This window comes from Alligator mississippiensis, chromosome 10 (assembly GCF_030867095.1).
Source record: "Alligator mississippiensis isolate rAllMis1 chromosome 10, rAllMis1, whole genome shotgun sequence".
Taxonomy (NCBI): Eukaryota; Metazoa; Chordata; order Crocodylia; family Alligatoridae; genus Alligator; species Alligator mississippiensis.
The window spans coordinates 71598614-71615029 of record NC_081833.1 but is presented as its reverse complement, the minus strand read 5'-3'; the positions used below and the strand labels follow the sequence as shown (position 1 = coordinate 71615029).

The 16416-nt window shown below is 41.4% G+C and overlaps 1 protein-coding gene across 2 annotated transcripts in view; it reads right to left on the bottom strand.

Moving 5' to 3' along the window:
* CDH13 (cadherin 13) overlaps positions 1-16416 on the bottom strand; it is a 788124-nt gene that overhangs the window by 63442 nt on the left and 708266 nt on the right. For both annotated transcript variants that reach the window (XM_019488228.2, XM_006268561.4), the window contains exon 12: positions 2475-2708. In XM_019488228.2, the coding sequence (XP_019343773.1) occupies positions 2475-2708 (234 nt within the window). The remainder of the gene's footprint in view (positions 1-2474; positions 2709-16416) is intronic.

Below are 16416 nucleotides of genomic sequence, written 5' to 3'. Positions count from 1 at the left end.
AGAAAATGGGGACGGTGTGTTTTTGAACTAAAACACCTCGGAAGTGCTTTAGTTCAAAAGTGCGCTGCCGCCATACTCTCTGCACGTTGATTCACATTTCGCTGCTTAGACAACTGCACGGCACAGTGCACATCAGCTCGTGGGTGGAGCAGACTCGATCCATTGAGTCTGGATTTCGTACACGACTCAATTAATGGAGTCTGCTCCAAAGTAGCAGTTCTCCGGCGGGCCGGGGACAGAAAGCCGCGTGTATAAATACCCAAAGGTACTAAACTTAATGTGCTGTAATTACGGCATGTTAATGAATGTGTAGATGCACCCAGTGAGGAAGGAGGTAATAAGAAGCCTTCTACCCAAAGTTATGGTCTGCAAGCTGGGAGGGGACATGGTGCTTCCCTAACCCGAGTTGTTATAAAGGGTAAGGGAAAGCAGAGGGTAAACCAATCACTGCTCTCATACAATGGTCAGCAGAGTTGGCTGTTTGTTAGCAATCAGGTAAGTATAAAGACTGTGAATACAGGACAGAAAGCTTTGACATTGTTTCTGTGGACCTGGTCCATCTTCTACATCTCCTTAATGGGCTGAGGGTTGGGTCCTCAAGACACTCTACCTGAATGCTCATAGAAGTTCATGTGCTGGGAGCTATTTGCACATATTTCATAGCCTGTTCTGAAAGTGGACACACCAAAAAAAAAATAAATAGAAGTCTTAAGCCATGTTAAAAGCTCGGGTTAGATAACATATTCAAGTTTATCACACACAGTAAAACAGCTGCAGGAATCGCAACAGCAGGAACCAGGCCAGAAAACACCAGTGAACACTCCTGCAACATGCTGTGAATAAGAAACAGGAGTCAGACCATTTCTTCCATTATCTGGAACAGTCTAAATATACTAAAGTGAATTTATAACTCTGCAGTTGTTTTAATTAAGATTTTCATCCTCCTACATTCGAGAAGTCCAGGGCAAGATGCTCACAAACAGCAGCAGTATCAAATCCACAGGTGCCTGTCAGAAATTAAGATGCCAGTAAAAATGGCCCTGGGTTTGACTGGACCTGATTTTCGTTTTTAACAGCAGGCTGTAGACTTCTTACCGTCCTTAGCTTTATGAATTCCTAACTTAATTGCTTCTGAAGAAGCTACAGTGCTGGCTAATGTTTTAGAGAGAAAAGCTGATTGGAGTGATTAATTAAGAATATCTAGGCTCATCTTGGAGAAATGTTCGCAACAGACTCTCAAAAACACATAAATCTCAACCAGATTAGATTCTCATTGCGAAAAACAAATTTCTGCCATGTTCAGCTGGTCCACCAACCCTCTCAGTGACCCTGGGACAATTTAAAGCTTTGAAAAATTATCTAGCAAAACTGTTAAACTGGGTGAAGCCTGCTCATTTGCCTCAGCTTTTGCTTTCAGTTTGCAGGGTTGAAAACAAAACTCAGAAGTCATATATGGCACCATAGAAATCAGTGGCTATGAATTAAAATCAGCAAGGTGCTTGCATATACAGTTAGCACGTTATTTTGCTACGTGATCTCAGATAGTTTGTGGCCTCATTTTTTTGTGGTATCAACTACCATATTGCAGAAAAGACACTGTTGCCCGGTTCCTGGTAAGGCTGTACAGCATAAGGCAGTCAAGATGAGTTCAGGTCTGAAGAATCTAATATTTGGAATAATATTTGGGGCTTGGAGGTTTATACTGATGGGAAAAGATTTTTCAGTAAACTGCTAGAACAGTTCATACTTGGGAAAGGGATGGAGAATGCTGATGGAGCTAAATAGTTTGCTCAGCAAAACAAAAAGCAATAGAAATAATCTAAATGAAAAACAATAACCCCCAGAAGCACAAATCTTCATGCTTGCTTTTTGCCTTAGAAATATTCTGCAGTTCTCTGGCACGTGCTTGGATTTCTCCTCCTGCAATATCATCCCTGATCTGCATGATACCGTCTGACATGTCATTAGTTCCAGAGACTCCGGTGGGGACCACTCTAATGCATGAAGTTAGGCACACTCTACAGTCCCTTGCTGAATTAAGGCCAATTAAATCACAGGATAAGACTGCTACATTGTAAAATTGGCCTGCACGTCTTACATATGGCAGTGGTCCTATAAAACTACAGGGCCCCATTACTGCTTAAAGAAATACTTAAGGAGGCACGTGTGGTTAAGTCTCTGGGAAGAAAAAGAATTGTGATTTCAGCAAGGGAGACAGAGTCTGTTGCCATGTCATCAATGTCCTATCAAGCCATCATTTCTAAAAGGCACTTCATCGAAAACTGCTCGCCCACCAGCCCCGACAGCTGTAAAGATCGGAGAGGGGCTAGTCCGGTGAGACCCGCATCTGCAGAACTCTTGCTGAATTGTGCTTGTTGAGGGTTTAAAACAAAGCAAACTCAGAACCCCTCCCAAAATAGTAAAGGAAAAAGGAGACACAAGACCCAAAAACTGGATAATGATGCAAGACTTACTGTTAATCTTGGTGATTTTCCACACTTTATCTGGGACAGCCTGTTTGCTCAGTTCAAATTTGAATGGATCTGTATTAGGGTGCAGGTCATCATCTTTTGCTTCCAAAACCACTACCCTGAGATCCTTTGCATCATCACAGACTTTTGCCAGAGTTGGCTTAATGTACGGGGCATTGTCATTGACATCTTCCAGGGTAATCTGCAGAGTCCCTGTACCAGTCGCAGGAGGGTTGCCTGTGTGAAAAAACAAACGTATGCTAATGAATCCAAGCTTTCAGAGGACTTACTGCCACTGGTACATACCTGGGTGCTCACAAAAGGACAGCAATGCTATTGACATAATAAGCCCAAGAGTCACTTTTACAAGATAATGCTGTATTTTCAGTATCTGGTGTGCATGGACCACGGGGAGGAGCATTAATCTAAGCAAACCTCCTTTAAGGTGACTGCTGGGCCACGAGAAACGCTTTGCACAGTATTGCTAATCACCGCGTAGTAAGTGTCACCGTCTACATAGGGGGCCAGTGCAGTGTTGGAGGGAGCAGGAGCAGACTACTGCCAGGAGCAGCAAATTTTCTCCTGAATCCCAGCACGTGTAGACACCTGCCCAGGATGGTTTTACTCTAGAGCGGGGGGAGCAAAATGCAGCCTGGGGGGCCAGATGCGGCCCACCAGGCCATTCTATCTGGCCCAAGGGGCCTCTAAAAAATTAAGAAAATAAATGTTCATCTGCCCTGGGCTGCCTGTCATGCGGCCCTTGGTGGCTTGCCAAAACTCAGTAAGCAGCCCTCTCCCCAAAATAATTACTCACCCCTGGTCTAGATTAATTTCCTCTAGAGTTAACCCACCCCACAGCATTTGCATGTGTAAATATGCCAGCTGTGTAATAGCTTCTCAGCCTGTTGGCTAAGATCAAGTGTGCCATTCCCCACCTCCCGGGGTTAGTTGGCTAACATTGTATTCTCTATAACCGAGTTGCATCCCCTCCTCACCCCCATCCCTCACTCAGGCGCTCTGTGTTTCCCTACTGACTTTGTCATCTTTTTGGTTCATGACTCTTAACCTCCACTAATAAAACTCAATCTCTTCTACGGGGTCAAAATCAGATGAAGGTATAAGTGAGATCCAAGCCTAAAGGAAAAATTCCTGTACATAGACATACAGTGAGAGGCAGTTCATGCCCCTGGGGAGCTTTTCCTGGAACTAGATCCTAGTTATTTTAAATCCATGCCAGGGCCTTCAATTCTGGACCATTTTTAGTTAACTTAGCAGAAGTGCACTTGTCAGCTGAATGATTTCCTTTATTTACCCAGAGTAGTACAGAACGAGCAGCGGCCGTTCAAGCTTCTACAAATTATCTGCCAGCCTATCTCAGTCTTGACTGGACAAAGCTGTTTCAGGCACGAGAGCTGTTTATTCACCATGCCCCCCAAACCAGCCTGAGCTTCCATTCAGTGACCGACGCAGCGGCCGTGGTGCTGGAAGCGTTCGTAATGCAGACGTCCACCCACTGGGAACAGGACGAAGACCACCATCTCATTTCGCAGAGGTCAGCGAAGAGCTGACAAGTGGTAATAACTTCCAGTCACTACTGATGCATGCCATGGTTGAACCGTGACCTGCTATACCAGTTAAAAGCTCAATATCTCATTTCCAGTCCCTTTGAAATCCGGCTCCCCTTGACAGCCAGTCTCAAGTTTTTAAAAACACCTTTCCTCTTTCAGATGCTGTGATACCTAATAAGGCTGTCCCCAACCGAAATCAAACATTTCTTCGGATCCAGGTTTTCTTACCTACCTCCGACACCTAGCATTTTCTCCGTAGCAAAAATCTGTGATTTCTGGGTTCTGTTCAACTTCAGACCCCCTCAGTATGCAGAAAGGAAGCAGGAGGCTATGTTTAACCTTTGAACTTCTAGTGTGATGTTTCACGATATTTTAAAATTCAGCAGGAAAAGTGGTACTCTTTAGGATAATTAATCTGCATATAATGGCAGGATCAACTTCAAAATCACCAATTGATTGTGGCAGTACATTTGAAGGAAGAAAGTAAACACCCTGTAGTCTGGCTCGACAGACTACTCACTGTAACATAATGTGATTAGTCGTTATGACAAATGTTACTAATAGTGACACTTCATTTGTTTCAGAAACACAAATGCATAACAAAAGCAGAATTTTCAGTCCCGTGGTTTTTTTTCCCCTTCTCTTTGTCATCACAAGGGTGAGGGTTGAGTTCTTTTTAATGAAAAATAAATTATTTTTCACTTTTTATTGAACTAATTGAATTTGCAGAAAGACTCAAATACATTTTTTGTTCTTGATATGTTATTAAGTAAAGTTGTACGGCAGAATGGATGAAAAGACATTTGAGTATTTGAAATATGATCATAAAAGTCAGCCTTTCATGCACTTAATTAAACTGCTGTCTTTAATTTTGAATGCATTATTTCCACACTGGACTGATAATGTCTTGTGCACTGCCCTCCTTATCTGCCTCTGAAGTCAGTAATATAGAAATCTGCTTTTTGAAATTAAGAACCCAGCGGTATTATAAATATACTTTTCTTTGGTCAAATGCAGATATGGCCATATACTTCTTTGCCTTGCTTATGCATCACTATTTGTGTACAGCTTATGGACCAGGCAACTAATATGCTCAAATAGAGAGGAAGAAAATTGCTTTTGTCCACTTCAATGAGTTACTCTCAGAGTGTTTTACTTATAATGACTTAAACAAAATGTTTTCCTGATTTATAAAGACTTTCAAAAGAAAAATAAGCAAATGTCAAAGCCATAAATTGAAGCTTGTTAACAAGCCTGCCATAAAAATGCAACAAAAAGTGAGTCAAAGAAAAATGGTCACAACATATCCACTGGGAATATACGGCTTTTATATATTTGACACTATTATGCCTTTGATATAAAAACCATTCAAAACCCCATGATCTCCAGTCGGCGACAGTTTTGAAATGAACGCCTCTCACTAGCATATTTTAATTCTAAAATAAGATTCCTTTCAATAGATATTGTAAAACTTTGCTGTTAGAAGTTGAATTAATGCATAAACCAGGATTTAAAGGTCTCAGTCCTACCAAACCCTTGGGAACAGCTTTGCAAAAGAGCTCAGGTCCCGTTTAATCACTGAAATGACTGCTGGTGCTGAACACTTTGAACGTTTAGGTGTCTGCATAGGGCCTGATGAATAGTGAAACCATCTGAAATTCCTGCTGGTCAGCATACAAGATACAAAATTCAATTTAATGGCACTACTCATGTGAGTAAGGGCTATTAGTATAAGGATCCTCAGGGTTCACCCCCAAGTTAGTTTAATTACACATGAAAGATGAGAGAGCATGCATCAGCTATGGGCATTACTGATTTGGAGCCATATCCTTGCAACTGTTCTAAGTGATCCTTAGCAGTAGTGGGAATACTTGTGTGAGTAAAGATTATCCAAATTAAGTAAGGCTCGTGAGTTTGGACCCTCTGTCAGTAATTCCAGAGAATACCAAATCATACCACAATGGGAAGCTTATGCTTTATACCTTTGAAATGCATGATGTATGGTAGTATCTTTTATGTCCCAGCACTGAAGGACATAAAAGGCTTCTGCAATCACTTGTCACTTAAGCAATAGCCAGCGTAGTTGCAAGATGCAACCATCAGAGAATGGAAAAGGATTGGTGGGTATGCGTCCTGGCTTGAAGGTGCAGACTACATATTGCACGACAAGGTCCATTGTCTGGGAGCTAGAGCCTAGAATGAAAGGGGCTGTTACGATAAGAAAACAGCATAACATTTTATTCCAGCTCTATCGAGTGCAAATGAATGTGGTTACAGAAAAATAAGTGGTTTGAAAATGAATGTTCTGAAAATAGACCCTTTGGATGTTGCTGTATATTGATATTTTAATTTAATGTCATGTGGGATCATATGGTGCTTCTTAAGAAACTGCGATTCTTATGAAAGTATAATTCAGCTGCAGAAATGTTTTCTATTCAATTTAAGTATGTGGCGATGGATTTGAAAACAGACTTCCAGCTAGACAGTTAAAGGTAGTTAGAGTCCTAACAGCTGCATGAGAACCACCAGTTAGTTATCAGGATGCCTCAAATGCATCAGTTATGCCTGTACATAAAAATGATGGGCATGGACTGGGAAAACATTTTGCAAAACATCAAGCCTTACACAAAACAGCATGTTCACCAGCTAATCATGACTGAATTCCTGATCAATACATTAATAAGAGCATAGCATCCCCTTTTTCTTTCTTGAAAATAGCTTTCTGTCAAGTTGGTCCATGATTAGCTGATACAGCAGCTCAGCTCACAAAACCAATCTGCAACACAGAGTAAATAATGACATCATCAGCAAATGCCACTCCGCCGTGCGAACATCCATCAAAAATAATAAATCTACATAAATCATTTGCTCTAATTGAAATGAAGTTATTGCAATGCAACATTGTCACATGATCGTCATCTCCTGCTTGGAAGACAAATGCTTTGGATTTGCTTCGGTGTTTACGAAGCAGCAGGGGATCATTATTCTGAGATGAGATTCTGCTTTTTGATGGCATATTTTAAAGAGATAGCAACAGGACAGAAATCTAATAATACAAGAAAATACCTATGTTACATCAGTAATCTGAAAAGAAATGCAGTTTCTGAAACCAAAACAGTTCACTCCACTAAACAGAACCACAATGTCACTTTGTTGCGCCCCCTTGTGATTTGCTGCCGTGTGGAAATTGTAGCTGGGGGGCTTCCAGTATCCCATTCTCTCCTAGAGGCGAGGTCCCCTGGTGGACAACATCTTGTTGACTTCCTTATTAACCTACACAGGGAACCTGGCCCACAAGAACATATAGACTACAATCCCATGAAGCAACAGGCCACCATGGGAGAATGCACCTAATACTGCACTGACTCGAAATGAAACGTTGTACTATTTCCCTGTTGAATTTTTCCAGAACTTTGAATTGCGAGAAAGAGCGCGGTACAGTATTTCGACTCTTTGCCCCAGTGTGGGGTCAAGACAAGGGCTGGAATACTAGACTTTCCTACGAGAGGGATTTTCCAATTAGCACCCTGCTCTAAGAAGAAAGGAGAAGTCAAAACCAGGCTGTGTTTGCTCAAAAGTCCAAAAAGTCAAAATGGTGAGGTGGAGGAGAGGACTCCAAATACCTGGCAGGCCTAGATCTCATGTTCCCTACATCCTGAACAAGCAGCCTAACCGCAAGGCTACTGAGCAACAGGTGGGCAGCACTTCTAGCACCGGATATGAGCCAAAGTCAGTGCTATCTATGAGTTAGCTCTGGTTTTTATCCAGTTATTTTCTAGAGTCTTAACAGAGTTTGGGTGGCTCCCAGCAACAATTTGAAACACAGTGGTTCTCTGCAGGGAGTTAGGCACTGTGGTCTACCTCAGTGCCCCATGGGCATTTGTTTTGAGAATATATAGACTCAGTACCGTGGCAAGGAAGTTTGGTGCCCAGGACAAAGCGTGCAGCAGCAGCCCACCCTCGCCCTGTGCACAGATCCCGGATGGGGCGGGGGGGGCACATGCCCCCCTCCATGCTTGCCTGGGAACGCATGCAGAAGCAGGAGCTGTCTTTCCCCCATCCCCATGCCACCCCAAACAAGCTGCTCGCAGGTCCATCCCATGCCCCACCTGAGCTGGGCAATGTCTGTTGGCACCCCTTTGCTTCGGTGCCCAGGACAGTTGCCACCCCCCCCCCCAACCCTGCCTTGCTATGTCACTGCACAGAAGTCTTTCTGTAAAGAACTAGTGAATTCTGCAGCCACAAACAAAGGCCTTTAATGAGCTTTGTGCCTGCTGTCATGCTCTTTGGAAGTCAGCCTCCTTCTTTCCATCTAAGTCCCATTTAGGTTCCTAAAAAAATTAAGTGAAACCTGAAATGTCTCTATCAGCTCCTGATTAAAGACGAGAGAAGCAAACTGTGCACTGGAGAAGCAGGAATTGCAAAATACAGAAGATGCTTGACCATGTCACATGGTAACAGGCTTTGACTAAATCAGATGAAAAGTCAGGTATCCTGTAAATAACATAATTTGTTTAGTGGCATAGCAGGGGAACAAAGCACTGATAATCAAAACATAATCAACTAATGAGGGAAATACCATACAGACAAATCAGAAAGTGTTAAGAGTGGGAGACAAGATCATTAACGAGGCTGCATATTTTTGCTTAGATTTAGAAACTTGTAGTATCAAAGATTCACGTACATGCAGTTTTTGGTGTTTAAGTCTGGAGTGTTTTATAGCCTACATTTCTGTCATTAGAGCTGTGGAACATTTATCTAAATCCCTTCTATATAACAATTTCTTATCAGTGACAATTAGGAACAAGGCAACTTTAATCAGAATTACTGACTTATTTTTGAAGCAGGCCTGTTGCTCTGGCACTATTTATCAAATTCCTAAAGATGAAACTTCAGCCGCTTCAGAGGATCCAACTGTTATAGAGATCTAAGGCACAGTTTCGCTTGAAGCCAGAGCAGTATCAAGAAGAATGGATGGCACGTGAACTGGCCTCTATCGCACACCAATTACAAATGGTAGAAAGATTTCAGCATGTATTTCTTCCTATTAAATTACACTTCCAGAGTTATCAAGTTAATATATTATCGAAGTCATTGTGTGCACTAGGCAGAAATTACAAAGCCATTTAAAACTTAAGGCAGTATTTTGCCCTCTGCTGTATGTACGTGCCAGATTTCCGCTGCAGTCAGTGGAAGCCAGTCGCAGGCACGTAAAGAGAGAGTTTGGCTTTCAACATAGATTTCTTGTCAAGCCAACAGGGCTCAGAACTCTGTCATGTCTACAAACCACTGTTTCTTTCCTGGAAATTAGAATATTTCCATTGCTTTCTTTGCAAATAGTTGTGTCGACCCACAACTTGCTTCAAATAATCCCACAAGGTACTTGGTTCTAACAGTGTGAGACCAGTTTAACTCCACCGATGTCGATGGAGTTGTATGGCCATAAAACAAAGCATTGAGTCTGGCGTTTGCTGTTTGTCTACTTGGCGTATTAAGGAAAAAAAATTTTTTTTTCACATTTTCAGCAAATGAATTTGGATTCAGGAAATCTTGCCATTATTCATTTTTTTTTATCACCCTGTCATTAATAAGGTCACTGCAAGTTGATACTTATACATCTAGGAGCCAGAATTTTTATCTCAGTTACATCGATTCAAATCTGAAGCAACTCCACAGAAGAAATCCAGTTATTTTGGATTTATATCCAAATAACTAAGAGCACAACATGGGACTGAGTTGGCCTTCTTGACCTCTGGCCTTGATTTGGATTTTTCACTCACTCGCTCATGAATTCTTAGTTTCAGCTTGGCCTCAAAAAGAGACAAGGGCTTACCTGCTGTAAGGCATGCTCTCCGCATGGCTTTATTGTATTCGTTTGTTGTACTTAATGTTGTCAAGAAAGGAAGGGCAGAGAGGAATGAAAGGAACACTTCAAAAATCCAAAAGCATTTGGGGTGAGCCACGTGGTGACACAATGCAACCACTGAAGAGCTGAGCAGCATATGTTCTCCGGAAATAGGTATGCAGCAGACTCTGCTTTTGAAAGCAATATTTCACGCTGTATGATCAGATGATTTTAACAATCTATGCTGAATTTTCAGACTCTTTTCCTGCTCCAAGGCTTTAACCATCTCTTTTACCAACGTTCAGCTAGACCTGCCCCCCCCCCCCCCCCCCCCATGATAACAAAAGGGACTCTCCTCAAATTGTTTTACTAAACAGGAGGTGGTGCTTCGATATTGCCCTACGCAATTTAGAGGTATACTATCATTGAACGTGTTCCAGTTATTGCTGTGTACATGCTCAGACCTACAACTGGTCCCACTGAAGTCAGTGGGATGGAGACAGGAAACGTTGCTAATCATGAATTAGAGTATGACCCTGAGAAGCTGTTAATGAAATCCTCTAACACTTTGCAAGAGATGACTCCCAATTTTTCCATAAACCAAAATTCATAATTTATTATTTTCAAGTATTAAGTAGCCAGACATCTTGTTTCACAATGAATAAAAACAAATAGTCCTAAATGGTTATACTCCTTCCTTCAAATAATATATGCAGATCATCTTTTTGAGTAATTACATTTAAAAAAAGCACAGTTCTTTCACTGTATCAAACTGCTACTGACATATGCTATCTGTCTTAAATACTGTTTTCAGTATTTTAATTTCTTTTTCTAATCATCAGTCCATGATGATAAATTTAAAGAATATTTTGTGTGCATTTCATATTTTACTGAAATTTAAAATGGCAGGAAAAGGATGAGTATTCCATTTATTTTCCCTTCTCAATTAATACAGCAATTAAGATAAGGGGTGTAAAACTGGCTTAATTGGGTTGCCATAGCAACTAATTGCCCGATTTCTTCCAAAATAACATGTTTTCGGTGGAATCAAATCTGTGGTAATTTAATTATATACATCATGAAGCAAGAAGACAGGTTAGATACATGTAAAGAGAAATTCTAATTGGAAATTGTTATGCATCTCTTTGTTACTCCCGGTTTCCTCTTGCCTAGTCGTTGTCTGTTTCTGTTCATTATTAGGCATAGTATCGAATGATAATTTTTCTTCTTAATGAATGGGAATGTTGAGGCTTGTGCAACAAATAAGATATTGAAAAGATTGGAGTTAGTTAAATTAGCTGCTAAAAACAATGAAAACACTAAAATTAGAACTAAGATTCATAGAAGATGAGGGTTGGAAGGGACCTCAAGGGTCACATCTAGTCCAACCCCCTGCACAAAGCAGGAACATCCCCAACTACATCATCCCAACCAAAGCTTTGTCTAGCTGGGTCTTAAACACCTCCAAGGATGGAGAGTGCACCACCTCTCTGGGTGACCTGTTCCAGTGCTTCACCACCCTCCTAGTGAGAAAGGTTTTTTTCTAATATCCAGCCTAAACCTCCCCTGGTACAACTTGAGCCCATTGCTCCTTGTTCTGTCACCTGTCACCACTGAGACAGAACAAGGAGCAATGGGCTCAAGTTGCCCATCCTCTTTCGAACCCCGCTTCAGGTAGTTAAAGGCCGCTGTCAACACTTGCCTCAGTCCTTGCTCATTTTAGTTTGGAGCGTCCAACAGGGGAATTGTATTAATGCTATTCAAATGACCAATACGCACATGTGGAACTGGTCACAATGAATAAGCCATTTAAAAGAAGAAAAAAACAACCCCCAGGCAAACCAATCTTTGAAGACTTACATTTTCTTTTCCCCTTGTACTGCTAAAATAAACCCGAGATCTTTGTTTCTAAAAGAGTGCCAGTTCCTACAGTTAATGTTTTGCTAGGAATCATATTCTTCTTCGTAACTGTGTGTTAAATTGCCATGAAAATGTTTATCATGTAAAAAAATTAGGATTATGGTGTCAGGTAGGGCACGAATACTACAAATCAGCAATTTTTCTGAATCCAAAGAGATTGTATCCGTTCACATATGCCAGCTGTACAAATGTGTCACCTAAGCGGCTGGGATTTGGTCCATTTATAAGTAGAGTAGTTTAACGAGATATAACCTGGATAATGATGTGATCGTCTGGGGTGCTGGCGACCTCCAGTGAGATTTTACACACGCTCCGCTGCATGGAAGAATAGGAACGGAGGGCTTTCAGCATCTCACAGACCTGGGATTGTTTCTGATCCAGTGCTATCTGGAGTTCCTGAAGACTCATCACTATGGACTTGATTAGGCAGTGTTTCACTGTACTGCTAGGCACAGGAGGGATAGAGACATCAGGTTGTAGCTCTGATCCCAAGGCCAAAAGGCTGGGGTGAGCTCTGCCGGTGATGCTGACTCTTTCATGGAGACTGCGCTGGCAAAGTGTAGGTTGAACGTGGGTCTCTGGCCATTCCCAAACCCACTCCCAACAGGCCTCCATGCTGAGAGGAGAAGGGCCAACAGCTGACAACTGTACCAAAAAGAAGTTTCTCTACAACAAGGGAATTTCTCTGCTGGAGAAAGCCGGGCACCTTTCATCCTCTTTGCTCCCACTAAGCAGCATGCTTAAGTGGTGCCAAGAAGTCAGAGCTGAGCCGTAGTGTCTACTATCAGCATCCCTGAGTAGCCCATGCTATTTTCCAGGGATCAAGCTGCCACCAATGGCTTTTTTCAAGAGACAACAAACAATTTCCATAACTGTTGAGTTCAGGCAACAGAAAAAGCAGGGACCCGAGCCATTCCACAATACCCTGATACCACCAAATGCCAGGAGGCATTCCCAGGTCTCAAGTTAAGCTCCTTTCTCTGCTTTCCAACCCCTCGCTTCCTGCTTCTGTTCTGAACTATAAACAGAAATTTCAAAATCCAGTAAGAAAGCCTGTTCTGCAGAGGTTTCAGCATGACTGACCTGACAGGAGAAATTAAAACAGCTAGCTGCTCTATTTTATGGTAATCACCCAGAATGAGTCAGTTTATAACTGCTGTAATACTTCAGTTTATTACTGAAAAATACTGAAATATATTCAGCATTACAATTTCCTGGGAAGCTTGTTCTAGCTCAGTTTTGTGAAATCAGTTGATACCATGCCCTAAAAGTATCGTGTATCCTGCAGACTACTACATTGTGCAGTAGCGATGCTGTCTTCTGGTGATTAGCACTTTTTAATAAGGCAGAGAAGGATGAAAAAATGGCCAGTTCCTTTAATGGAAGGAAACCTCTCAAGGTTTTCAAATCTGCTTAAACCGCTATATGCCCCATTCTCCGATTAAACACAGTTCATGGCACTTAAATATGTTAACTCTGCTCCATATTTCCCGCCAATATTTAATTTCTTTTCTAACAGACCAGAGATTTTACATCCACATCCACACAAGCTTTTAATAAAGATTTTTCCAGCTCCAAAGATGCTGTCTTGACCTTTATAGAAATCAAGGGAATACGAAGCAAATTAGAATGTTCATTCCAAAATGGATTTTAAAACTGAATTTTCTTCCATATAAAAGGTCATTTTTTATTATCCATAAAATTAAAGAACCTGTCCATCAAATTGGCCGTTACACATACTGTTTCGATAAGCCCCAAGGGGATTGTATGCGGTGGAAACAAAACAATTCACTCTGGCTACATTTCCCTCCAGGTAAATTGGCTATGCTGAAGGAGACTAGCATATAGTTATCTAACACAGCTACTAATTGTCATTTCTTGCAGTGAAAATAGCAGCATTCTATTGGGAAGGACACTTGTGCACTGAAGAGAAATAAAGGAATCTGAAATATTGCCCCCTGGCATATAAAGACAACTGCCCAGCAGAAAGTCCAGAGCTTCTTCCCCCACTGGAACTTGTGACATTAAACAGATACACAAAATGCTGTTCGATTGGCTCCTTGCACTGAAGTGCCATAGCCCAAAACAACGTGAAGCCCATTGAATTCTACAGAGTTCAATGAGCTTTTAATCAGGTTATAATCGGGGGGGGAGGGGGGGTAAAACAAAGACACTTGGCACTTACACACATGCAGGGAGGCTGCTCCGACGCACTGTAAATCCAATGCGTTGGAGCAGACTCGATTAATCGAGTCTGCTAGAGCGTGGAAATTAGCTCACTCCAGCAGCCTCTAATGTCGTGTATCAGCATCCCCACCCTGAAAAATGACGGCGGGGTGCTTTGAACTAAAGCTTGTAGAACAAGCTTTAAGTTCAAAGCACCCCACCACCATTTTTTCAGCACAGGGACGCTGATACACATGACAATTGGGAGCTTTCAATTAGCGTGGTTTGCTAATTAATGCCCTCCCTCCCCTCAGCCTCCTGGAGCATGTCTATAAACACCCACTGATTGCTTTGAATTTGCTTCCTGTCTTCTTCCCTTGTCCATACTATATACGGAAAGGGCTGTCCATCTCTAAGAAAATAAGCTGAGACAACTGTAACCCATTCTAGGTAACACCTTTTCTGTAGCTAAAGGTGTCTTCAGTACCATGATTATCAGTGGGAACGGTTAGACTCCTCACCCTTTTATTGACCAACTTTGTGATTGAGAGGAGGGCTGTCCAACTTCTGGGCAGTCAGGCCAAATGCCATATGGTTTGCAGACCTAGAGGCTGCTCGCCATGAAGATATCCCCTGGGCATTCCCACACTTGGCATGCACAGTGTGGGCAGCCCAGCTCCCCCCATGCAGGAACCAGCCCTGATTTAAAGCATTGTAATCCCAGGCTTGATGACTCTGAAGTGCTGTGGGACTATAGTTGCCTCTTTAATTAGCCTCCTTTTGTAAAAAAGGGCAGAAACAAAGTTACTTGTATATCAATGATTTAAAGGCAGATGGACAACCTGTAGCATGGGTCTATTATATACCATCACTAAATATGATATATTTACTGGTATTATATATAATATAACATTATATTCCAAAATGGATTTTAAAACTGAATTTTCCTCCATATAAAAGGTCATATTTTATTATGCATAAAATTAAAGAGCCTGTCCATCAAATTGGCTGTTACACATACTGTTTCAATAAGCCCCAAGGGGATGGTATAAATATTATATATTTATTGGTATAATATACCATCACTAAATCAGAGTACAGGTCCCTTCTCACCACATGCATTTCATTTTTCAGTCTTTTATTTTTACAAGCTTGATGCCAGAGCCAATTCTTATGGAAATGAAGGGAGCTCTGCCTATTGACAACCTCCGTTCCCCAACACAGAGGCCTCCACCTTGACTTGGAGGTGAGAAGATGGTTCAAGCTCCGTCCATTACCTTTTCAAAGGCAAATTAAATGGCCATATTAATCACAGGAAAAGTAGGCCCTTGTTATGTGCCATTAATGAATAAAGAACTTGTTTGCTCTAGCCAAAATTAAATCCACATTTAATGACCATCAAATAAATATCTGCTCTGGTTTGCTGGCCAGTGGCCACGTGTAATGGTTGCAGAAAAAGAAAACATACAGTGAGTGCCAAAGCACAGACTTTGAATAAAAATCTCTCCGATTTATTTTGAGAGTTGCTTTCTCTCTCTTCTTGTGCCAAGACTATTGGGCACATGCATGATTTGGACTATCTGAAATGTCACTGCTTTCAATTTACCACCCTATCCATTTGGGGCCTCTTTAAATCTTCCCCTAGCAGTGTCTACCATGTAAAAATCTAACCATATTCACTGATATTAACTAGAACTACCTCTTTAACTGGAAAAGAAAAATGACCTTTACATTTCAGTTTGTGGAGGCTGTGACTCTACAAAATATATGCAGGCTATTTTCATTTGATTTTTTTTTCCAGTTAATTTAACCCATTTTTAAAGTCCTGGAAGAGCTTTGTATTTATAATAGATTATTTTACCACCCTGCTACACATAGTTTAGCTTGCCAGGAATGTAATATTTCTTTTCAAATTTGGCACCACTGATGATTATCTAGAAAATTTGAGAAGAATTATATTTCTCTGGTTACCGTTGTTAGCAGCCAGTCTATATGGGACGAGAGGAGGAGCAGTGTCACTGGTACCACAGGCATTGTAGAACCAAACCACGCTCCACAGGAGAAGACCGTTATCCAGTAAACTCAGTGTGAGGATGGATAGTATCTTACTGATGGTAAGAATGGTTTCAGTCAAAGTATCCTCTGTGTAGCCATATTCATATTCATGCACTGAACATTATAAAGTAACTGTTTGCTCTGGGATGCTTTTGTTGACATATTTGCACAAATCAAGAAGAGAAACAAAAGGTTAGACATATAAGTTATTATGGAGGTATTGGCATGCAACTAATGAGGCAGACGTGCACATTATAATGAGTCTGGAGTTCACCAGTGAGGTTCAAGTATAAGGCAGAAGATAGATTAGGATAGACCATATTCCCTTTAATAATAGGTTAGGAACTCCTTCGGAGCAGCCTTGTGGTTCTACTGAAATCCCATGGGACCC